The sequence below is a fragment of the Aedes albopictus genome, chromosome 3 (genome assembly GCF_035046485.1).
Source record: "Aedes albopictus strain Foshan chromosome 3, AalbF5, whole genome shotgun sequence".
Classification (NCBI taxonomy): domain Eukaryota; kingdom Metazoa; phylum Arthropoda; class Insecta; order Diptera; family Culicidae; genus Aedes; species Aedes albopictus.
Window position 1 is genome coordinate 192229417 of NC_085138.1, and position 17257 is coordinate 192246673.

Sequence of the window (17257 nt, forward strand, 5' to 3'; positions counted from 1 at the left end):
GTGTCTATCGATCGGGCTCCTTGAGTAGAAGTCAAAAATCGATATTTGACCCTATTTTGAAAGCCAAGATGGCAGACCATTTTCAAGATGGCGGCCACGGAATGATAGTTTGAGCTATGATACCATGCAATATGGGTATCTATCGATCGGGCTAGATGAGTAGAAGTCAAAAATCGACATTTGATACTATTTCGAATTCCAAGATGACAGACCATATCGGGCTTCATGAGTAGAAGTTAAAAATCGATATATGACCCAATTTTGAAATCAAAGATGGCGGATCATATCCCAGATGGCGGACACGGAATGGTAGTTTTAGCTATGATGCCATGCAGTATGGGTATTTATCGATCAGGCTTCACGAGTAGAAGTCAAAAATCGACATTTGATACTATTTCGAATTCCAAGATGACAGACCATATCGGGCTTCATGAGTAGAAGCTAAAAATCGATATATGACCCTATTTTGAAATCAAAGATGGTGGATTACATCTAAGATTGCGGCCACAGTATGGTAATTTGAGCTATGATACCATTCAATATGGATATCTATCGATCGGGCTTATGAGAAAAATGGTAGAGGGTCATGATGGATGGTAGGGTAGTGGGTAGGGTAAACGGTGGAGCAGACGGTCAAGTAGAGAATTTGGATGAAGGAGTGGAGTAGAAGGTTTGGGTAGAGGATACGGTAGACGGTAGGGAAGTGGGTAGGATAGACAGTAGGGTTGAGGGTAGGAGAAAGGTTAGGGTAGAGAGTAGGGTAGACGGTACGATTAAGCACAATATAGACTAGAGGGTACGGTAAAGAAAAGGGCAGTGGTTATGGTAAAATATAGGATAGAGAGTAGGGCAGATGGTAGGGTTGAAGGTTATGATAGAGGGTTGGAATAGAGGGCAAAGAAGACAGTAAGGTAGAGGCTAGAGAGTAGGTTGAAGAATTGAGATGAGATTAGATGAGCCGAGGTTTTTTTTCGAGATACCTTTGGGAATTCTTTCTAGAATTTCTTCAGGCATTCCTTTCGAGAATCTTCCCAGGTTTATTCCCGAAATTCCTTCAGCTATTGCTTCCGAAATTGCTGTACGGATTGCTCGGGAGTTCTCTTCAGGATTTTTTATAGGGATTGCTTTGGAAAATCCTGAAAGGATTGTTTTAGTTACTCTTTTCTGCATTCCTTCAGGAATTTGTGCTGAAATTCCTTCAAAGATTCCTTCCAGGATTCCTGCTGTGATACCTTAAGGGATTCCTTCCGAAAAAATATGAAAAAATATCTTCTATGGTATTTACAGGAATACTTGCTCAGCTTCTGACTGGCATTCCTGTCATGATCTCTCTAACGATTCTATCAGGTATTCTTTGCGGGATTCCTTCAGGAATAAGTTCAGAGATTTCTGCCAGAATTGCTTTAGAAAATACTGAAAGTATTATTTCAGAAATTTTAACCACCGTTCTTTTATAAATATCTACTGGAATTACTTCACAGATTCATTTTAGTATACTTCCAAAGTGTTCTGTCGAAACATATTCAGAGAATCCTAATGGAATTCTTTCTACGAGCCGGGATCCTCGTTCGGGATTTATACAGCAATTCCTCCCGGTATTTCTTCTGTGATTATTTCAGAATTCCTTCAGTAAATCCTCCCGGGATTCCTTCAGGGATTTCTACCGGGGATGCTCATCCCCCCTGCGTTATGTGTCTGCAAAACATTGTACGTTATTCTAAATAACAATTGATAGATCGAATAAAACTAAATTTTTGGGTGGTTTATCATTTTTCATGTAGCCGGAGAACACATTATGTTTACGATGTAACTTTGAAAGTGCCCAGAATAACACCATAAAACCCACATATTGTTCACGAATAAAAAATCATGAAGTAGAACAAACATAAGTGGAGAACCCAGCCAGCAATTTGGTTGTTATATCGAAATTGCAACTGAAATAGTCACACATATATAGCACCAAAGAAATCGTATTCAATGCACGAAACAGGCATATACATACTAAAGTGGAGGCCATATCGAAACATATATACGATTACTGCGATTCCATCCAACATAATTTACGATTTCTCGAAACATTTCTACGATTTCGCCGATTTTATCCGTCTAAATATACGATTATGTATGATCTTATTACGATTGAGAGTACCAATATACGACTCAAGATTTTCAAATAAAAAAACCAATTGGTGTTCAGTGGGATTCGAACTTAGGTCCTTTGATTGAGAACTGCGCGTTATCTCTATTGGCTATATTGCAAGTTGAAAATAGAGAGTTCAAAGTGAATGGCATGAAACGAATCAAAATTAGCATGATACGGTGCGGGACTTGTGGTGGGAGCGTTGTTGTTGTGCATTGAGTGGCACAAAAGTGGTGCCGTGCAAGAAGGCCCGGAATTCACATCGTTGTTGAAATCTATACGTAACTTATTGTAAGCCATCTGCTAGTATGAAAACCTATATATTTGGTTGAAATTATTGCTATGTACCATGGTTGGTTGGAATGTGTCAACAACAACAAAAATACAAATTTGTTTGTGATGAATACCATTTTTCTTTTTCTCCATCATACAATTATGTAAACAAAACCATTTACGATTTCCGAGATTAAGATTCGACTAAAGTGCCGTAACCAGTGTTGCAATTTTTCGACAGGCCCTTGTGATAGCGATATTTTGCTTTTTTCATTTTCTCCGTTTTGGTTTTCCTGTCAAAGTTGCTTTCCGATCAGCAACACGGGAGCGAAATGAAATAGGTACTCACACTCGCACGCAGCGTGCTGAAAGCGAGAGCTGACAGGGCTAAATTTCCATTCAATTTTCTGTAGTTGAGTGTTTTCACCCGTGCTAACGTACAGGGCACTCACTCTCACAAGCCACCGCTTGAGACGAATGGCCTTTCAGCATGAGTAGTGTGTGGATGATTGGAAATTGATCTTGTTGGGTCGCTCACGAATGGAGCTCTCGGACTCTGTCAGTTCTCACATCGAGGAACTGAAAACGACCGCCGCAGTCATTCATTTTCGGCTGAAAAACAGGCACTGAGACTGATATTTTGCAGGACTGGCCGTAACAATCATATGCGACTGTAAAAATGAATATACGATTTTTACGATTTCATTCACTTCCTATACGACGCAAGTGTGACGCAAACGATCATTATACAACATTGTTATAGTTGCATACGATTTCACCGATTTTCATCATACCTTTAGGTAGCAAGCTCGATTTAGCAGATTCATATACGATGTGAAGCGACGATTTTCATGATTCAAAGAAATCATATATACGATGCTAGCGAACTTGCAGCTTGACACTAAGAATGTATGTTTTTTTTCACGATTCTATCCGATTCTGTGCGAATATACCGATAGTATCTCGCACCTTTTATGATTAGAGACGACTATATGAAACAAAATCGCAATTGAAATTTAATTTGGCATGAAATGCGATTTTACGCAATCATTGTCAACAAATATACATATTATTATACAATTCTGATTCAATATATGAAAATATACGATTTTTTCCACACAATGATTTACGATATGTGGTTGGCTGGGAAGCCGTGTAGACTACATCTCTCGCGTTTAGTATCATACAGGCGTATCTACAATGATCGATTTCTCTTCGTCGCTTTTCTCTTCAGATTATTACGGGAAATACAACTAATATTCCTATGATCTCTCGGCGTGTTTCGGTGGAGGACGACTAGAACTAGCATCTAAAACAATAAAAACCACCAAAAAAGATTTGCCGGCGATGTTATTAACCTAAGAGAGAATCGATGAAGAGAAATTGATCATTGTAGATACGCCCGTATGATACTGAGCGCGAGATCTGGTTGAATTTTATTTCAACACATGGAATGATGATGAGCCTGGGCGTGTTAGTGGAATACCTGTAAGTACGAGACATTGAAGACGACCTTATAGTTGTGGTCGAAATACGTATCTGTCAAAGGATACAAAAATAAAAGGAACAGGGCGTATCACGATTTTTTTAAAGCATGCAAAATTTCTGCTAAGTTTACGTATCATGGTGAGTAGGTACGTAAAGAGAGTTTGTGGAGTACTGAAGGAAAAACTCAATTACCGTGAGGTCGCCATTCACCGCTCATGCCCCATTCACCGCTCATTTTGGGTCAATCATACAAAAATGATCAAATGTTAGTAAAGTATCGTAATAAAAGTGAATGTAACATGCTGCCACATTTAAAAACTTGCATTTCATCAAGTTTTTATGTGGGTGTACCTAAAATCACGTTCTCAAAAAATATTTCTCACATTGCGCTGCAGGACAACATGGGAACTGTTCTGGGCAAACAGCGGAAGAAATATCCAACAGGTAAAACCCGTTAAAGATTCCATTTTGACAAAACAGGATGAACTGAACGTCATGAATCGTCAACACTTTGGTAAATAAAAGTTATTTTGTTTTTATAAATGAATAGTTTCTGTGATTCCATTAAAAAATAATCCAGTGAGCGGTGAATGGATCCATTATGAGCGGTGAATGGATGCATGAGCGGTAATAGGAGCCAAGAGATCACACATTTGATTTATCATTTTTTCCGTTGTAAACATATTTTACAATCGTTTTATATTTTTTCTATAATAACAACATAATTGTTGAGTTGATAACGTAAATTAAAGTGCAATATTCGCAAACGTCGATTTTTAATGTCATATACTTTACGAAAATGCCGTTAAATGAGCGGTGAATGGCGACCTCACGGTACTTTATTAGAAATCATTACCTATCATTACCTATCTGTGTATCTGTGTAAAAAATAATAAAGCATTTAATCTAAAATATCAAAAGCTCGTCGGATTTGTTAAAGAATTTTTGGCAAGACCCGGTATTTTGATAAGTTTTTTTATCTGCCCCCTCAAAATGAGAAATCCAGCCAAAATTTTTTGAAGGGAGGGGGGGGGAGACAAAAAGTAAAAATTAAATTTGTATCAGCCTCAGTAGAAAATGTCATGATTAGTTGTTTTCATCCATTTTTATCGTGATCGTATACATTCTATAAAATTGCATGTTTTAACCCTTTCATACCCAAAATTGGTTTTGAATTCTAATTACAGCAATTGAAGAGGGAGGTGGGACCCAAAGTTGAGACCCTTGCAACTGACTTTATTTCGCACGGTTCCAGAAATACTTGCCCAAGTATGCTGAAAGGTGTTTCTATTCGCCCCGTTTTACGGTACTGGAGAATAATATTTGGTCAAGCTTAATCATTATTCAACCAATTATTTCGTTTCTCGAAAAGTTTTTATCTGCAGACAATCATTCGTATAGAAAACAGAAAATGCTAATATCTAACACTTACAAGGATTTCGAAGCAATTAAGTTATTGTCCAAACATGGATAGCTGTGATTATTACTCACATTTTATTAGGTATTCACTTACCGAACATCAAGCAAGATTGGATGCGAGCAGTTAATTGCGTGCACCGGAAGATGAGCTTCTGGTCGTACCTTTCCTTGAAGTGCGCTTACTGGCGCTACTGCCACGCCCTTCCGGTTCCTTTTCACGATGATTTCTGCTGGTTTCTGGCATGGACTCCATCAGAGCAATGCATTCTGTCACCAGGTAATTGGCAGCTTTTGAACAGCAGAGGTCCGGTCTGTTCAGGATCATAGCGTTTGCGTGGATCAGCATGACATCACGTTGAAACTCGGAACTCGTTCTGATGATTCCATTTTCGACGTTTTTCTTGATGGTCGAAAGGTCCATCGGGCGATAAATGATATCGGGCACTTGATCGTCAGGTAATGGCTTCAGGAACGTTGCTGCTTGGCGAAGGGGTGTTACTTTTGCCAGGATGGAAAGAATGGCCTTTTTCCATGCGCGATATTCTCGATCTTCGCTTGATGCCGGTGAGCTGGGAATCGAATCCATCACAGGAGTTGATGAATAACTCCGTTTCATTTTGTCATTCAGATCGTCATCCAAACAAACGAATGGACTTTCCGAGCGCTCACGATCGCGCAGCTTTCTTAATGATCTTCCCTCATTTTCGTCGTTTTTTGGGGTCGCCAGGGGGTCTTCTTTGGGCTTGCACAGATCTTCCACGGTGCGTCGTCGCGAATAATCTCGTTTAGTTTTGGAAATTTTCATTTCAATCAATGAATCATCGTCGGTATCGGTGACTGTTACTACAGTGTCATCGTGCTTCTTCTGATCAGGCTCTTTCGGGCTTTCCACCTCGTCGAGTTGCTCTTGTGCATCCATGTACACGTCCTCCTCGGGAACATGCTTTTCTTCTTTTAATTTTTGAATGGACAGAGGAACAATCGGTTCCTCGTCGTCTTTAAAATCGTACTCCGCTGCTAGTTTCTCTAGCGCTTCTTTCTTAGCCCGGGCAGCTTCTTCTTCACTGCTTAGAGGTTTTGGTTCTGCATGTGACTTGTTGTCTACGTTCTGAGTGGTTACGCTACTTTCGACCAAGCTAGATTCAGACTTTACTCCTTCTTCTCGTTTGATATCGGTGCTGATCTCTGATTTAATGGCAGATAGGTTGATATCAACTGAAGAAGGGTCATTCGTTGCCAGCTCTTTTTCACTGGAAACTCCTTCAGGTTCGATTTTAATAGTGGTGCCGATCTCTGATACAGACTGACCAGCGACCACGTCCTGTTTTTCTATTGATTCTTTGTTTTCGTCAATAGGTGGAATGATAGGATTAGAGCTGCTGCTGCTATCTTCTTCAGAAGCAAGAATATTTTCCAGTTCCTTTGTATTGGCTGATTTTGTTCCTTCTTCTGTCGAATCCTTGATGGACGACAATAATTGGGGTCCTGAAACAATAACACATTTTAAATTTTAAATTCCCTTATTGTGAATCGCGTAAATGTTTAACAATAAACGAGTCATCGCTAATAAACCAACACCATACACGGGCCGTAATGTAGACGGTTCAAAAATACCGCATACTGTTCGGCTTGTATGCGGGATGTTCTGGTTTTATAGTTTATTTGATGAATTGCATCATCCGATCCATCCTCTACTCTACCCTACTAACAAAAACTTCTTGGTCTTCGTTGCTGACTTAATAACGTACGCACACTTCAATGACCCGATTCGCATGGAAAATTTTGTTACAATCAGGAGAATTTCGTGGTAAAAATCGTTTCCTGATGCAAACAATGCACTAACACAGAAATGCTAATATTCTGCTAAGACAGGTTAGTTGGACCTGGAGGCGAATGAATTAAAATTAATAAATTGAAAGCCTCAAAAAAAAAAAGATTAGTTGGATACTTCGCAACCACTGGAGGTGGCTCAATACAATACAATTTTATTTGGCGACATTACTGCAAACTATTCCAGTATTGAATTTGCTGGGTTGCAGCTCAGGAATTAATCCGATGCTTCATTCAACACTTTGACACTGGAATAGTTGGAAATCATAATTTGAACTATAGTCAAATTGGCTTCTTTAGAGGTGTTGAGATAATTCCATATTCAGAATCTGCATGCAAAACTGAGCCGAAATCCAAATTTTCGTGAATTTTGATGCCCGGGAACCTATTTAAAAATCAGTTTGAAGTTTGTATGGGAGCGATTTGTCGAATCACCCCTCGTCGCATTTTGTACTGGGCGGAGCTGTCAAGCAGTTGGCCAGCTGTCAAAAGGTGATTTTGAAAAATCTCTTCGAAATCAATTTTAGGTACCAAAATGAAGTTCTAAAAATCTGAAAAAAATCATGGTGGTTCAGAAAAAGGTACTCTTTCGTATAAAATCAAAAAATCAATACATTTTTCTTAATTTAAAAACCCAATTGTAATCTTGATTTGAATTGTTTCGAAATTAATTATAGTGAACGCGACTCTCCAAGCCGAGAATTTAAATTAAATTCGCTGCGTAGAGAATTGCTTTCATAGATCTTCCACGACTTTGATATACGTTGGGCGACTCTTACGTTACTCGGTAAACTATAAAAAAAGTTGTTTTTTTTTTTGAGAAAATGCTTCGGAACTAAGGAAGCTACAAGTGAATGTATCTCAACTCTTTGCAAGCGTATGAGAGTGGACAATAGCACCGACCGAGCACGAACGAATAGCTGAAACATTACTGCAGGACACCAGAATCTGGTATCATGGTAGAACAAGGTATTGAGATGTCCAAAAAATGTCTCACGAAACCTATTGCAAGCCTATCCATATACGTGAGAACAAAAGGTGTTTACAAAGTTCTTACAGATAGATTAACACGGGAAATCTGAACACAAACCACTACCACACAGGAATTTGGATTGGTCAATGAATCGTTTTACGTCCGCGGGTGAATATAAACACGTGTCATAACAAATAACACGTTAAAACTTTATCAAAATAAACGAACAAATGGGTGTCAGGCCATTCGACCTAATGGCCATTAGGCCGAATAGTCATTAGGCCGAATGGTTACTAGGCCGAATGGTCACTAGGCCGAATGGTCATTGGGTCTTATTTTTTGCCGTTACGTCCCCACTGGGACAATTCCTGCTTCTCAACTTGTATGTTCTATGAGTACGTCCACAGTTATTAGCTGAGAGCTTCCGCTGCCAATGACCATGTTGTATGTGTATATCGTACGGCAGGCACGAAGATAAACTATAACCAAAAAATGGAATTTCCTTTACGGAAAGTTACTGTACCGGAAAATTGAACCCAGTGCCAAACTTCAGCATGATTTTTTCCTTCTTTTGAACATATATCGTTCTTTCTAGTATAATAGCCAAAATAGTTTTTGGCACTGAAACTGCTGATATTTAAATCACAAATTTTGCCTTCTTTTATACATAGGTTCTAGTTTTATTGTTAAAATAGTTTTTGGCAATAACTGTTAAAAAAGATAAAAACCACAGATCCATTTCCAGTTTCCTGCTGAATTGCAATTTGTCCTGATGACAATTCGGCCTAGTGACCATTCAGCCTAATGACTTTCGGCCTAATGACCCTGCATCGAACAAATAATGTTACACGGTGCACAATTACAACATTATACTTTCTCCTTCATTCATACTTTCTGACTAAATTAAATGCGCTTTCGCAGGAATGGCCTTTTCAGTAGGTGGATAATAGCTGGCCTTCCGCTACAATTTCTATAATTCTCTTGAACGTGTGCAACAAATCGATAACACAACTGTAACAAAAAATCTTACCTTTAGAATCGAGTTCTTGAGTGCCGTCTTTATCGTCGCTAGACTTTTCATTCATTTTCAACACTGCGTCATCCACTTTTTCTGAAGTGGCATCCTCCTCGAAAGGGTTGTGTCGCTGAGGGGATGGTGCCGCGGCTGCTGGTTTTAAGTAAGCTCCCTTCGCAACTTCAGGAGCTGATGTTTCCAAGTTTTTTGACCCCTTTCCTCGATCTTTTTCGCCATCTTTCAGACTACTGCCAGCAAGATTTGCCACTGCCTCGAGGGCATTTAAATCTTTCCCTTTGACAGATCCCCCCTCTTCTTCCTCCTCTTCCATAATAGAATCGACTACGTTGTCCAGAATTTCATCTTCCAGAATCATTCCACTGTTCTCGTTGAGAATTTCGTCGAGTTCCTCCGGCATAAGCTCTTGGAAAACGGCCATGAGGTCTTTGGCAGGATCTACATTGTCGTCTGTGTCCATGTCTTCCGATTGGCTTGCGGTGTTGTTTGATTCCTGTTGCGGCTCTTGAGTGAGGGATGCAATCGGTGGGAGATTATCATTTTGCTTTGTATCCAGTAGCTTCGTCAAATTCGGAGCAACTTGATAGGCGTTAGATTCCGAAACGGTCAATTGACTTTCTTCCTGTACTGAAGTACTTCTGCCCACCTCAACAGTTGGTTTAGATTCACCTTCTGTGGCTGGGAACAAATTTTTTGCCAACATGTTTATGGCCACCGGGGAGTTTCCTGTTAGCAGATTTGTAATTGTAGGAGATGCAGCTGATTTGCTGTTCCCTGGCGTCGAAAGAGCTTGATTTGCCGAGGGACTTTTTAGCAAAGAAGTCAACAGCGGAGAAGTGCCCGATTTCGTGGAGCTTTGACTGTCTTCATCTAATTCTTCTTTAATTTTGACACCGGAACCGGGAGTTTTAGGTGATCCTGGATAGAGCGGACGCCACTGACGCTCCATTTCCAGTTTCTTCTCTTCCCGTTCCTTTAACCATTGAGCGTGCAGAATCTGTTCCTTTTCCTTCTGGGCTTTTTCCGTCTGAATCTGCTTCCACATTTCTCTGAGCTTCATCTCATCGGTTACTCCCCGCTGGATCAGGATTATGTCCTCCTTCACTTTGGTGTACTGCTGGGCTTCTTCCTGTATGATCTTCTTCAACTCGATCATCCTTTCCTGGGTCAGCTTTCGCAAAATGGATTCTCCCGGGGTTTCAACTGCAGCCACCCCATCCCGCTCGGAAGCGGTACGCTTCTTTCGCTTTGGCGTTTCAACGTTCTCCAATAGCTTGCCGTACTGTGCGGCGCAGGATTTCTGCGAGAACCAATCTCCCGGCCGATCGGCACCGCATAGCACTTTGAGCGATCGGCTTACAGACATCCAATTTTGGTCCCCGCTGTGGGCCACAGCCGATGCCAGGCATAATTTCTCCTTTGTTGACCATTTATCGAGGGGGACACGCTTGAGCTGCAGCCGCTCTTGGATCGACGCCATCGGTATGAAGTTAGCGCTCCTGATGCAATAATGTAAACATCAGATTTCATGTTACTTTTATAAATTTTCAATGAAACTATACCTTGATCCGGTGAATTAGCACACCTTCCATAAGTAAAGCACTGAAAAACGATAATTTTATTGTAATTTCCAGGAAAAATGGTAAAAAAATCGCAAACTTCCAGCAGAATTTTTCAAGCAACGCGTTTTTGGTTTGTTTACTCATGCATTGTTATGACATGTTGAACATTGGGCGATTCGGGGCAAACGCAACTTCGGAGAATGAACTCCACCAGCTAGGTTTTCTTAAGGTAATACAGGACATGATGCAAGCCGCTTTTCAGTGTACGAGCGAGTCGAAAACGATTCACTTTAAAGTATTAATATTCAATTTATTTTCAAATTCAATTTTCAATTCAATTCAATATTTATTTCTAACTTAACGAATACAATGAGTTTTTAGGAGTTGAACATTGAGATTTGGGATTCCTTACAACAATGACATAGAACAAGCACTTCTTTGATGAAAACTAACAAACGACTAGCAACAATTGGCTTCTTTAACGGTGTTGAGACAATTCGATATTCCAAATCTGCATGTCAAACTGAGCCGAAATCCAAATTTTCATGAATTTTGGTGCCCGGGAACCTATTTAAAAATCAATTTGAAATTTGTATGGGAGCGATTTGTCGAATCACCCCTCGTCGCAGTTTGCACTGGGCGGAGCTGTCAAACAGTAGCCCAGCTGTCAAAAGGTGTTTTCAAAAAATCTCTTTGAAATTGATTTTAGGTACCAAAATAAAGTTCTAAAAATCGGAAAAAAATCATAGTGGTTCAGAAAAAGGTGCTTTTTCGTATAGAATCAAAAAATCATTAGATTTTTCTTAATTTAAAAACCCAATTTTGACAAAAAAGGAAAAATTTCAGACAAAAAAACCTTTGAAATAGGTATTAATATATACACTGAAAGGCGGCTTGCAGTAATGACAAGCATAAAAATGTTTTTAAATTCTAGATTGAGTTTATATAAGGGCGAAAGTAACATGAGAGGGTTCTCTTCATCGACTCTCTCTTCTTCAAATTAAAGTGACAAGATGCAAGTATGGTTGCACTTTATAGTCATAAATCGCTAGGTTGCGATGCAATCTAGCGTCTAAGTGTAAAAAAGTTCGATTTAATTTGCATCTTTTCACTTTAATTTGCAGAAGAGAGTCGATGAAGAGAACTCTCATGTTACTTTCGCCCTTATTTAAACTCAATCCAGAATTTAGGCCGGAACAAATCTCATTTTCTTCTTTTGTCACAATATTCGTTGGCTTGCTAAGGGGGAGGACAATAAATAATAAATGTATTTGACGAAGAAATACCCAAACAATTCGGCAAAATCTATAAACTCATCGGATTTGTTAAGAAACTTTCTGTGCAACTCTAATTTTACCTTAAAACTTTAAAATTTCTTGAATATTTTATTGGTGTCCCCCCTCAAAATGTTGAATTTCGATCAAAATTTTCCGAGGGGGCGGTGACATAAGAGAAAATCGAAATTTGTGTCAGCCTTATCATGGCAAAACATGACCATCGACCCACCAACGCTTCTTGTGTCTCGTGTGCATTTTGTTTCTTTTCACATCAACTGGTTCGATAGCCGAGTGGTAGCGTGCGAGCCTGGTGATGTCAAGGTTCTTGGTTCGAATCCGGTTGCCAACAGAACCTTTTTTTAATTGAAAATCGAGTCCATGGTAAAATTGAAAACATAATTCTGTTGAATTGAAACAAAACTCAGCCCAAGACTCAGCCTGCACAAATTTATAGTGGCGTTGCGGTGAAAATTACTATTCTGAGGGTTAAATTTTGTTGAGTGTGCAACCGACCACGCGTTGCCCTTAGCAACCCAACTAGATATAAGTTGTGAATATATTAGATCAATCGAAGTAGGCTAAGAAATTTCAAATAAAAATTCTTTCTCTTTTGTCGACGTTCTCACCCAGTAAAGACGTGTTCACGTGTAGCTCTGCCTATTTTATTAGGTTATGAGCCCAGCGCGGAAGAAAAATCTAGTTCGATCCGGAAAGTAGTACACGCGGTCGCGGAAATGGGTGAAGAAAAGTTGTGGCTGTTCGACGGAACCAATTTCGGAAACTGGAAATTCCGAATTGAGGTTCTGATGGAGGACAAAAATTTGCTCGACTGTCTGGAGAACGCCATCGAGGACGAGGAGTACGCGGAGGATCTCCCGGAGGACACAGCTGCTGTCAGAGCGGAGAAGAAGAAGAAACTCGACGAGCGGATGGCCAGAGACCGGAAGTGCAAAAATTTGCTCATCCCCCGAATAGCAGAGGACCAACTGGATTACGTCAAGGACAAACGGACGGCGAAAGATGCGTGGGACGCCTTGAAAAACGCATTCGAGCGCGTCGGAATCGCCGGGAAGCTGTTCCTGAAGAAGCAGTTCCAGGAGTTGCGGCTAAAAGAAGGCGAAAATGTGAAGGCATACCTGCTGCAGTTCGAGAAAGTGCTCCGAGAAATGAAGGCCGCCGGAGTGAAAATCGAAGAGGAGGACGTCGTATGCCAGCTTTTGCTTTCGTTGCCGAAATCGTACGATGCGCTCATCACGGCGCTGGAAACCATCCAACTGGACCAGTTGACTCTGGAGTACGTCAAGAAACGGCTGATGGATGAATCGGCAAAACGTGCGAACCAAACGTGCCACGCGGATGATCACACAGATGAGTCGGCCTTTGCGGGGGCCGCACCAACCGATCTCCACTGGTGCCAGCTGAAACGCATACTGCGATACCTGAAGGGGACCATGCATCTTGGTCTGGTTTACAACCAACGTGGAGAAGATCAGCCGCTAATTGGATACGCCGATACCGACTGGGGCAACGACCAAGATGACCGCCGATCAATATCCGGCAATGTATTTCAAGTTTATGGAGCTACTGTCTCATGGATGACTCGGAAGCAAGCAACAGTGTCACTGTCATCAACGGAGGCCGAGTACATCTCTCTGAGTCAAGCTGCCTGTGACGCGATTTGGCTAAAGAATCTGCTTGACGAACTTGGAGTTGCTCTACATCATCCGATCCCGTTGTTCGAAGACAACCAATCATGTATCCGCATCGCTGAGGAGCTAAGAGACCATAAGCGGATGAAGCATATCGACATTCGGTACAACTTTATCCGAGAGAAGATCCAGGACGGCGTTTTTAAGATCATCTATAAGCCAACATCCGAGCAAGTTGCGGACATCTTTACCAAAGGATTGGCACGAGGATCGTTCGAACGGCTGCGGAACAAGCTGGGGCTCTTCGGTTTATTTATTTATTTATTTATTTATTTAAATTCAACTGACTTCGTATGAGTCTTATTGAATACCTTACTCTAATAATATACCACTTTTCAATACAAACTATATCACATTCCATTACACAACAATCAACATATTTCTGACAGCAGAGACGATTACACAAATCTATTACAAATTATTTAATTAAACAGAGTTAATGATCAGTCAATCGAATGTTAGGCTTCCAAGTATCAGTTTTTCGCACAAACTCTCTAAACCGCACATTCTTAGGCCATGTTGCAGGATCCAAAGCGCGAAATTTGTGTTTCGAAGGCAAAACTACTTTAAAAGATATAAAGTCCAAATTGCAACGAGTTTTCCATTTCGACACCAATTTCGTTACGTCCAGGTGCTCGGGAGTTGTAAGGCCGATCGCATGAGACACCATCCATTGCACATCACACTCGGTCGCGCTGCTGTCAATGTTCGTAAGCAACAGAGAGAAACAATCTCCGTCCGTTGTGTGCAGGCTTTCCTCGGTTGTTGTAGTATCCCCGGACGACGCCGCCGTCCCATTGAGTAGTGAGATAGGATCGGGGGGAGAGTGTACCTGCCGTACCTGCTCAGTGTTGTTGGTCGGTGATATTGTAGGTATGGTTTTTGTCATCGAAGCAATGGTGTCCGTTATTCTAGCGACTGCGATCTTCAGTTCGCTCACATCAGCTTCGATCGATTTCGTTGGCTCAGCAGTCGAAGTTTCGGATGAGCTACCGTTCTTTGTACTATTGAAATTTGCCATGCAGCAGACGCACATCCAGATGAGATTTCCTGTTAGATCGTTCATAGCCTTCCAATGCATACCTCGAATGCCAACACAGTTGCAATGGAATATACTAGCACATGTTCCTTTGCAGATGATGTAGTACTCGTCATTCGCTTCGACTCTCTGAGAGCATTTTTTGCACATTCTTTCACTTTCCATAGTAAAAGGCGAGAATGGCTACCGCCGCGGAAATTATCTTCGATAGCAGGATGATATTATCACACGAAATGTTCACTATTTGCCGACACGACTGGGTTTTCTGATGCGCTCGATACGATTATCACACTTTCACGGATCAACAAAACTACGTGGAGCTACTATATGAAGAACGTAACAACACTTAATTTATATTCAAAGATTGAGCGGAGGTGTTGAGTGTGCAACCGACCACGCGTTGCCCTTAGCAACCTAACTAGATATAAGTTGTGAATATATTAGATCAATCGAAGTAGGCTAAGAAATTTCAAATAAAAATTCTTTCTCTTTTGTCGACGTTCTCACCCAGTAAAGACGTGTTCACGTGTAGCTCTGCCTATTTTATTAAATTTTAAATTGGCTTCTTTAGCGGTGTTGAGATAATTCCATATTCTGAATCTGCATGCGAAACTGAGCCGAAATCCAAATTTTCATGAATTTTGGTGCCCGGGAACCTATTTAAAAATCAATTTGAAGTTTGTATGGGAGCGATTTGTCGAATCACCCCTCGACGCATTTTGTACTGGGTGGAGCTGTCAAACAGCTATTGCGAATCTTTTCTGAAATCCGCATACTGGCCAACAACTTGTGCGCCGACAGCCCATGCGCCGGGTTGTGCGCCATACAAAATGTAAATAAACAAGTGTCAAAATGGTTCGCGCCAAGAGCTCTATCTCTCTTAGGGTTCGGATCCATTTTTTGTCTAAAACATTGAACTTCCTTATGTCTGGAAATAATGCACAACAAAGATATTATTAACGGTAACAACGGTAACAACTTCATTAAACCACTGATTAATAGTGATTTGACTACACTGAGGCGATTTTCCGTATACCTTTTATGTGTGAAACTACATAATTTTTTGCAATTTGTATTCACTTATAAAAAATAAAGAGGCCAAACATACTTTTTATGACGTTCATCAGTTATAAAATTTAAGTTTGAAATCTTATGAAATTTATTTGCCCTGACCAATACAATTTATGTGTGGGGCTTATAACTTCTATATTATGGTTTCTTTTAAAAATCATGTGCCGAATTTAAATAAAAATGATAATTCAATTTATAGAAATTAACTCATGTTTTGTTTTCATAATAACCCTAACATTTATTTCTATATTTAACGTATTTAAAGAGGTATTCAATCCATCGGCGGTAGCCAGCCGTTTCCTTGGCGGAGTCAGCGGCGCTCGGTGGCACGTCGGTCAAGAATCGCTGGCTGATTCCGTTCGATGTAGACAACGAACTTCTTGTGGTGCACCTGGTGCAATTTACCGACCGGAGGACTTGCACTTCATCATTCTTGCGAGCTGAAATCGACCGGACAATGTTTTTTTTTCGCTTGAGCTTGCTGGATAGGGGCGCTCACCGCCGACATCAGCTTCCTGTGGATGTGGATGTGGATCCCGCACGTTGTTTCCCGGCCACCGGAGTCCGCTGTGTTGACCGAGTACATGAGATTTCGCTGGAGAGTGCGGGTGAAAATTTCTAGTTTTGTTGTCGGGGTATGGCCATTCTGCTGCTGCTTCGGCGGCTTGGTGGTGCTGAAGTTTTCGGACACTTCCGAACGTCACTGAAATAATTCGAAATTAAACTAATTTGTTTTATTAGAATGCATGCGAGGATGCAAGCTTACCTTGAAACTTCTACAGCTGAACCGAAGAAAGAGCAAAGATTATTTTTACGTTTAGAAATCCAATGGCGATGTCCATCTTGACCGTTTTGATGGCCGTTGTTGGAAACAGAATCGCCAAACTTAAAAATTATATGTGAACATACATAATTTTTTACTATAGGAAAAAAATTATAACTGTTATGTTTGACCAAACATAAAAGTGATTTATAGGGTGCATAAGTCTCATGAGGTACCTTATGAAAGCTAAAACGGGTTTCATGATGATTATACGCACACAATTAAAAATAACGATAATAATGTCTTATGAATTGTATAGAAAAAGGCGATATAATATTAAAGTTTGGATTTTTGTCAGTGTAGTGAAAAACTTGGCGCATAGGCAATCGGCGCGCAAATTGTGCGCTGGTGTGCGGATTTGAGTTAATCGTCGCAAAGTGCCCAACACACATTATACCCTGGCGCACAACCTAGAGGTCGAAGAGAAACTTGTCGAAATGCTTAAAATACTCGAGAAGCTCAATACCCAGCTGTCAAAAGGTGATTTTAAAAAATCTCTTTGAAATTGATTTTAAGTACCAAAATAAAGTCCTAAAAATCTGAAAAAAATCATGGTGGCTCAGAAAAAGGTGCTCTTTCGTATAAAATCAAAAAATCGATACATTTTTCTTAATTTAAAA

General features: G+C 40.4%; 1 protein-coding gene across 1 annotated transcript; it reads right to left on the reverse strand.

Moving 5' to 3' along the window:
- Positions 1–5376: 5376 nt before the first annotated feature.
- LOC109429096 (bromodomain-containing protein 8) lies at positions 5377–10877 on the reverse strand. The gene is made up of 3 exons (XM_019704936.3): positions 10719–10877; positions 9154–10655; positions 5377–6805 (listed from the first exon to the last, which is right to left on the reverse strand). Exons 2-3 carry the CDS (start codon positions 10634–10636, stop codon positions 5445–5447), a joined length of 2844 nt encoding a protein of 947 aa, XP_019560481.3. The 5' UTR covers positions 10637–10655; positions 10719–10877; the 3' UTR covers positions 5377–5444.
- Between the last annotated feature and the right edge of the window lie 6380 nt (positions 10878–17257).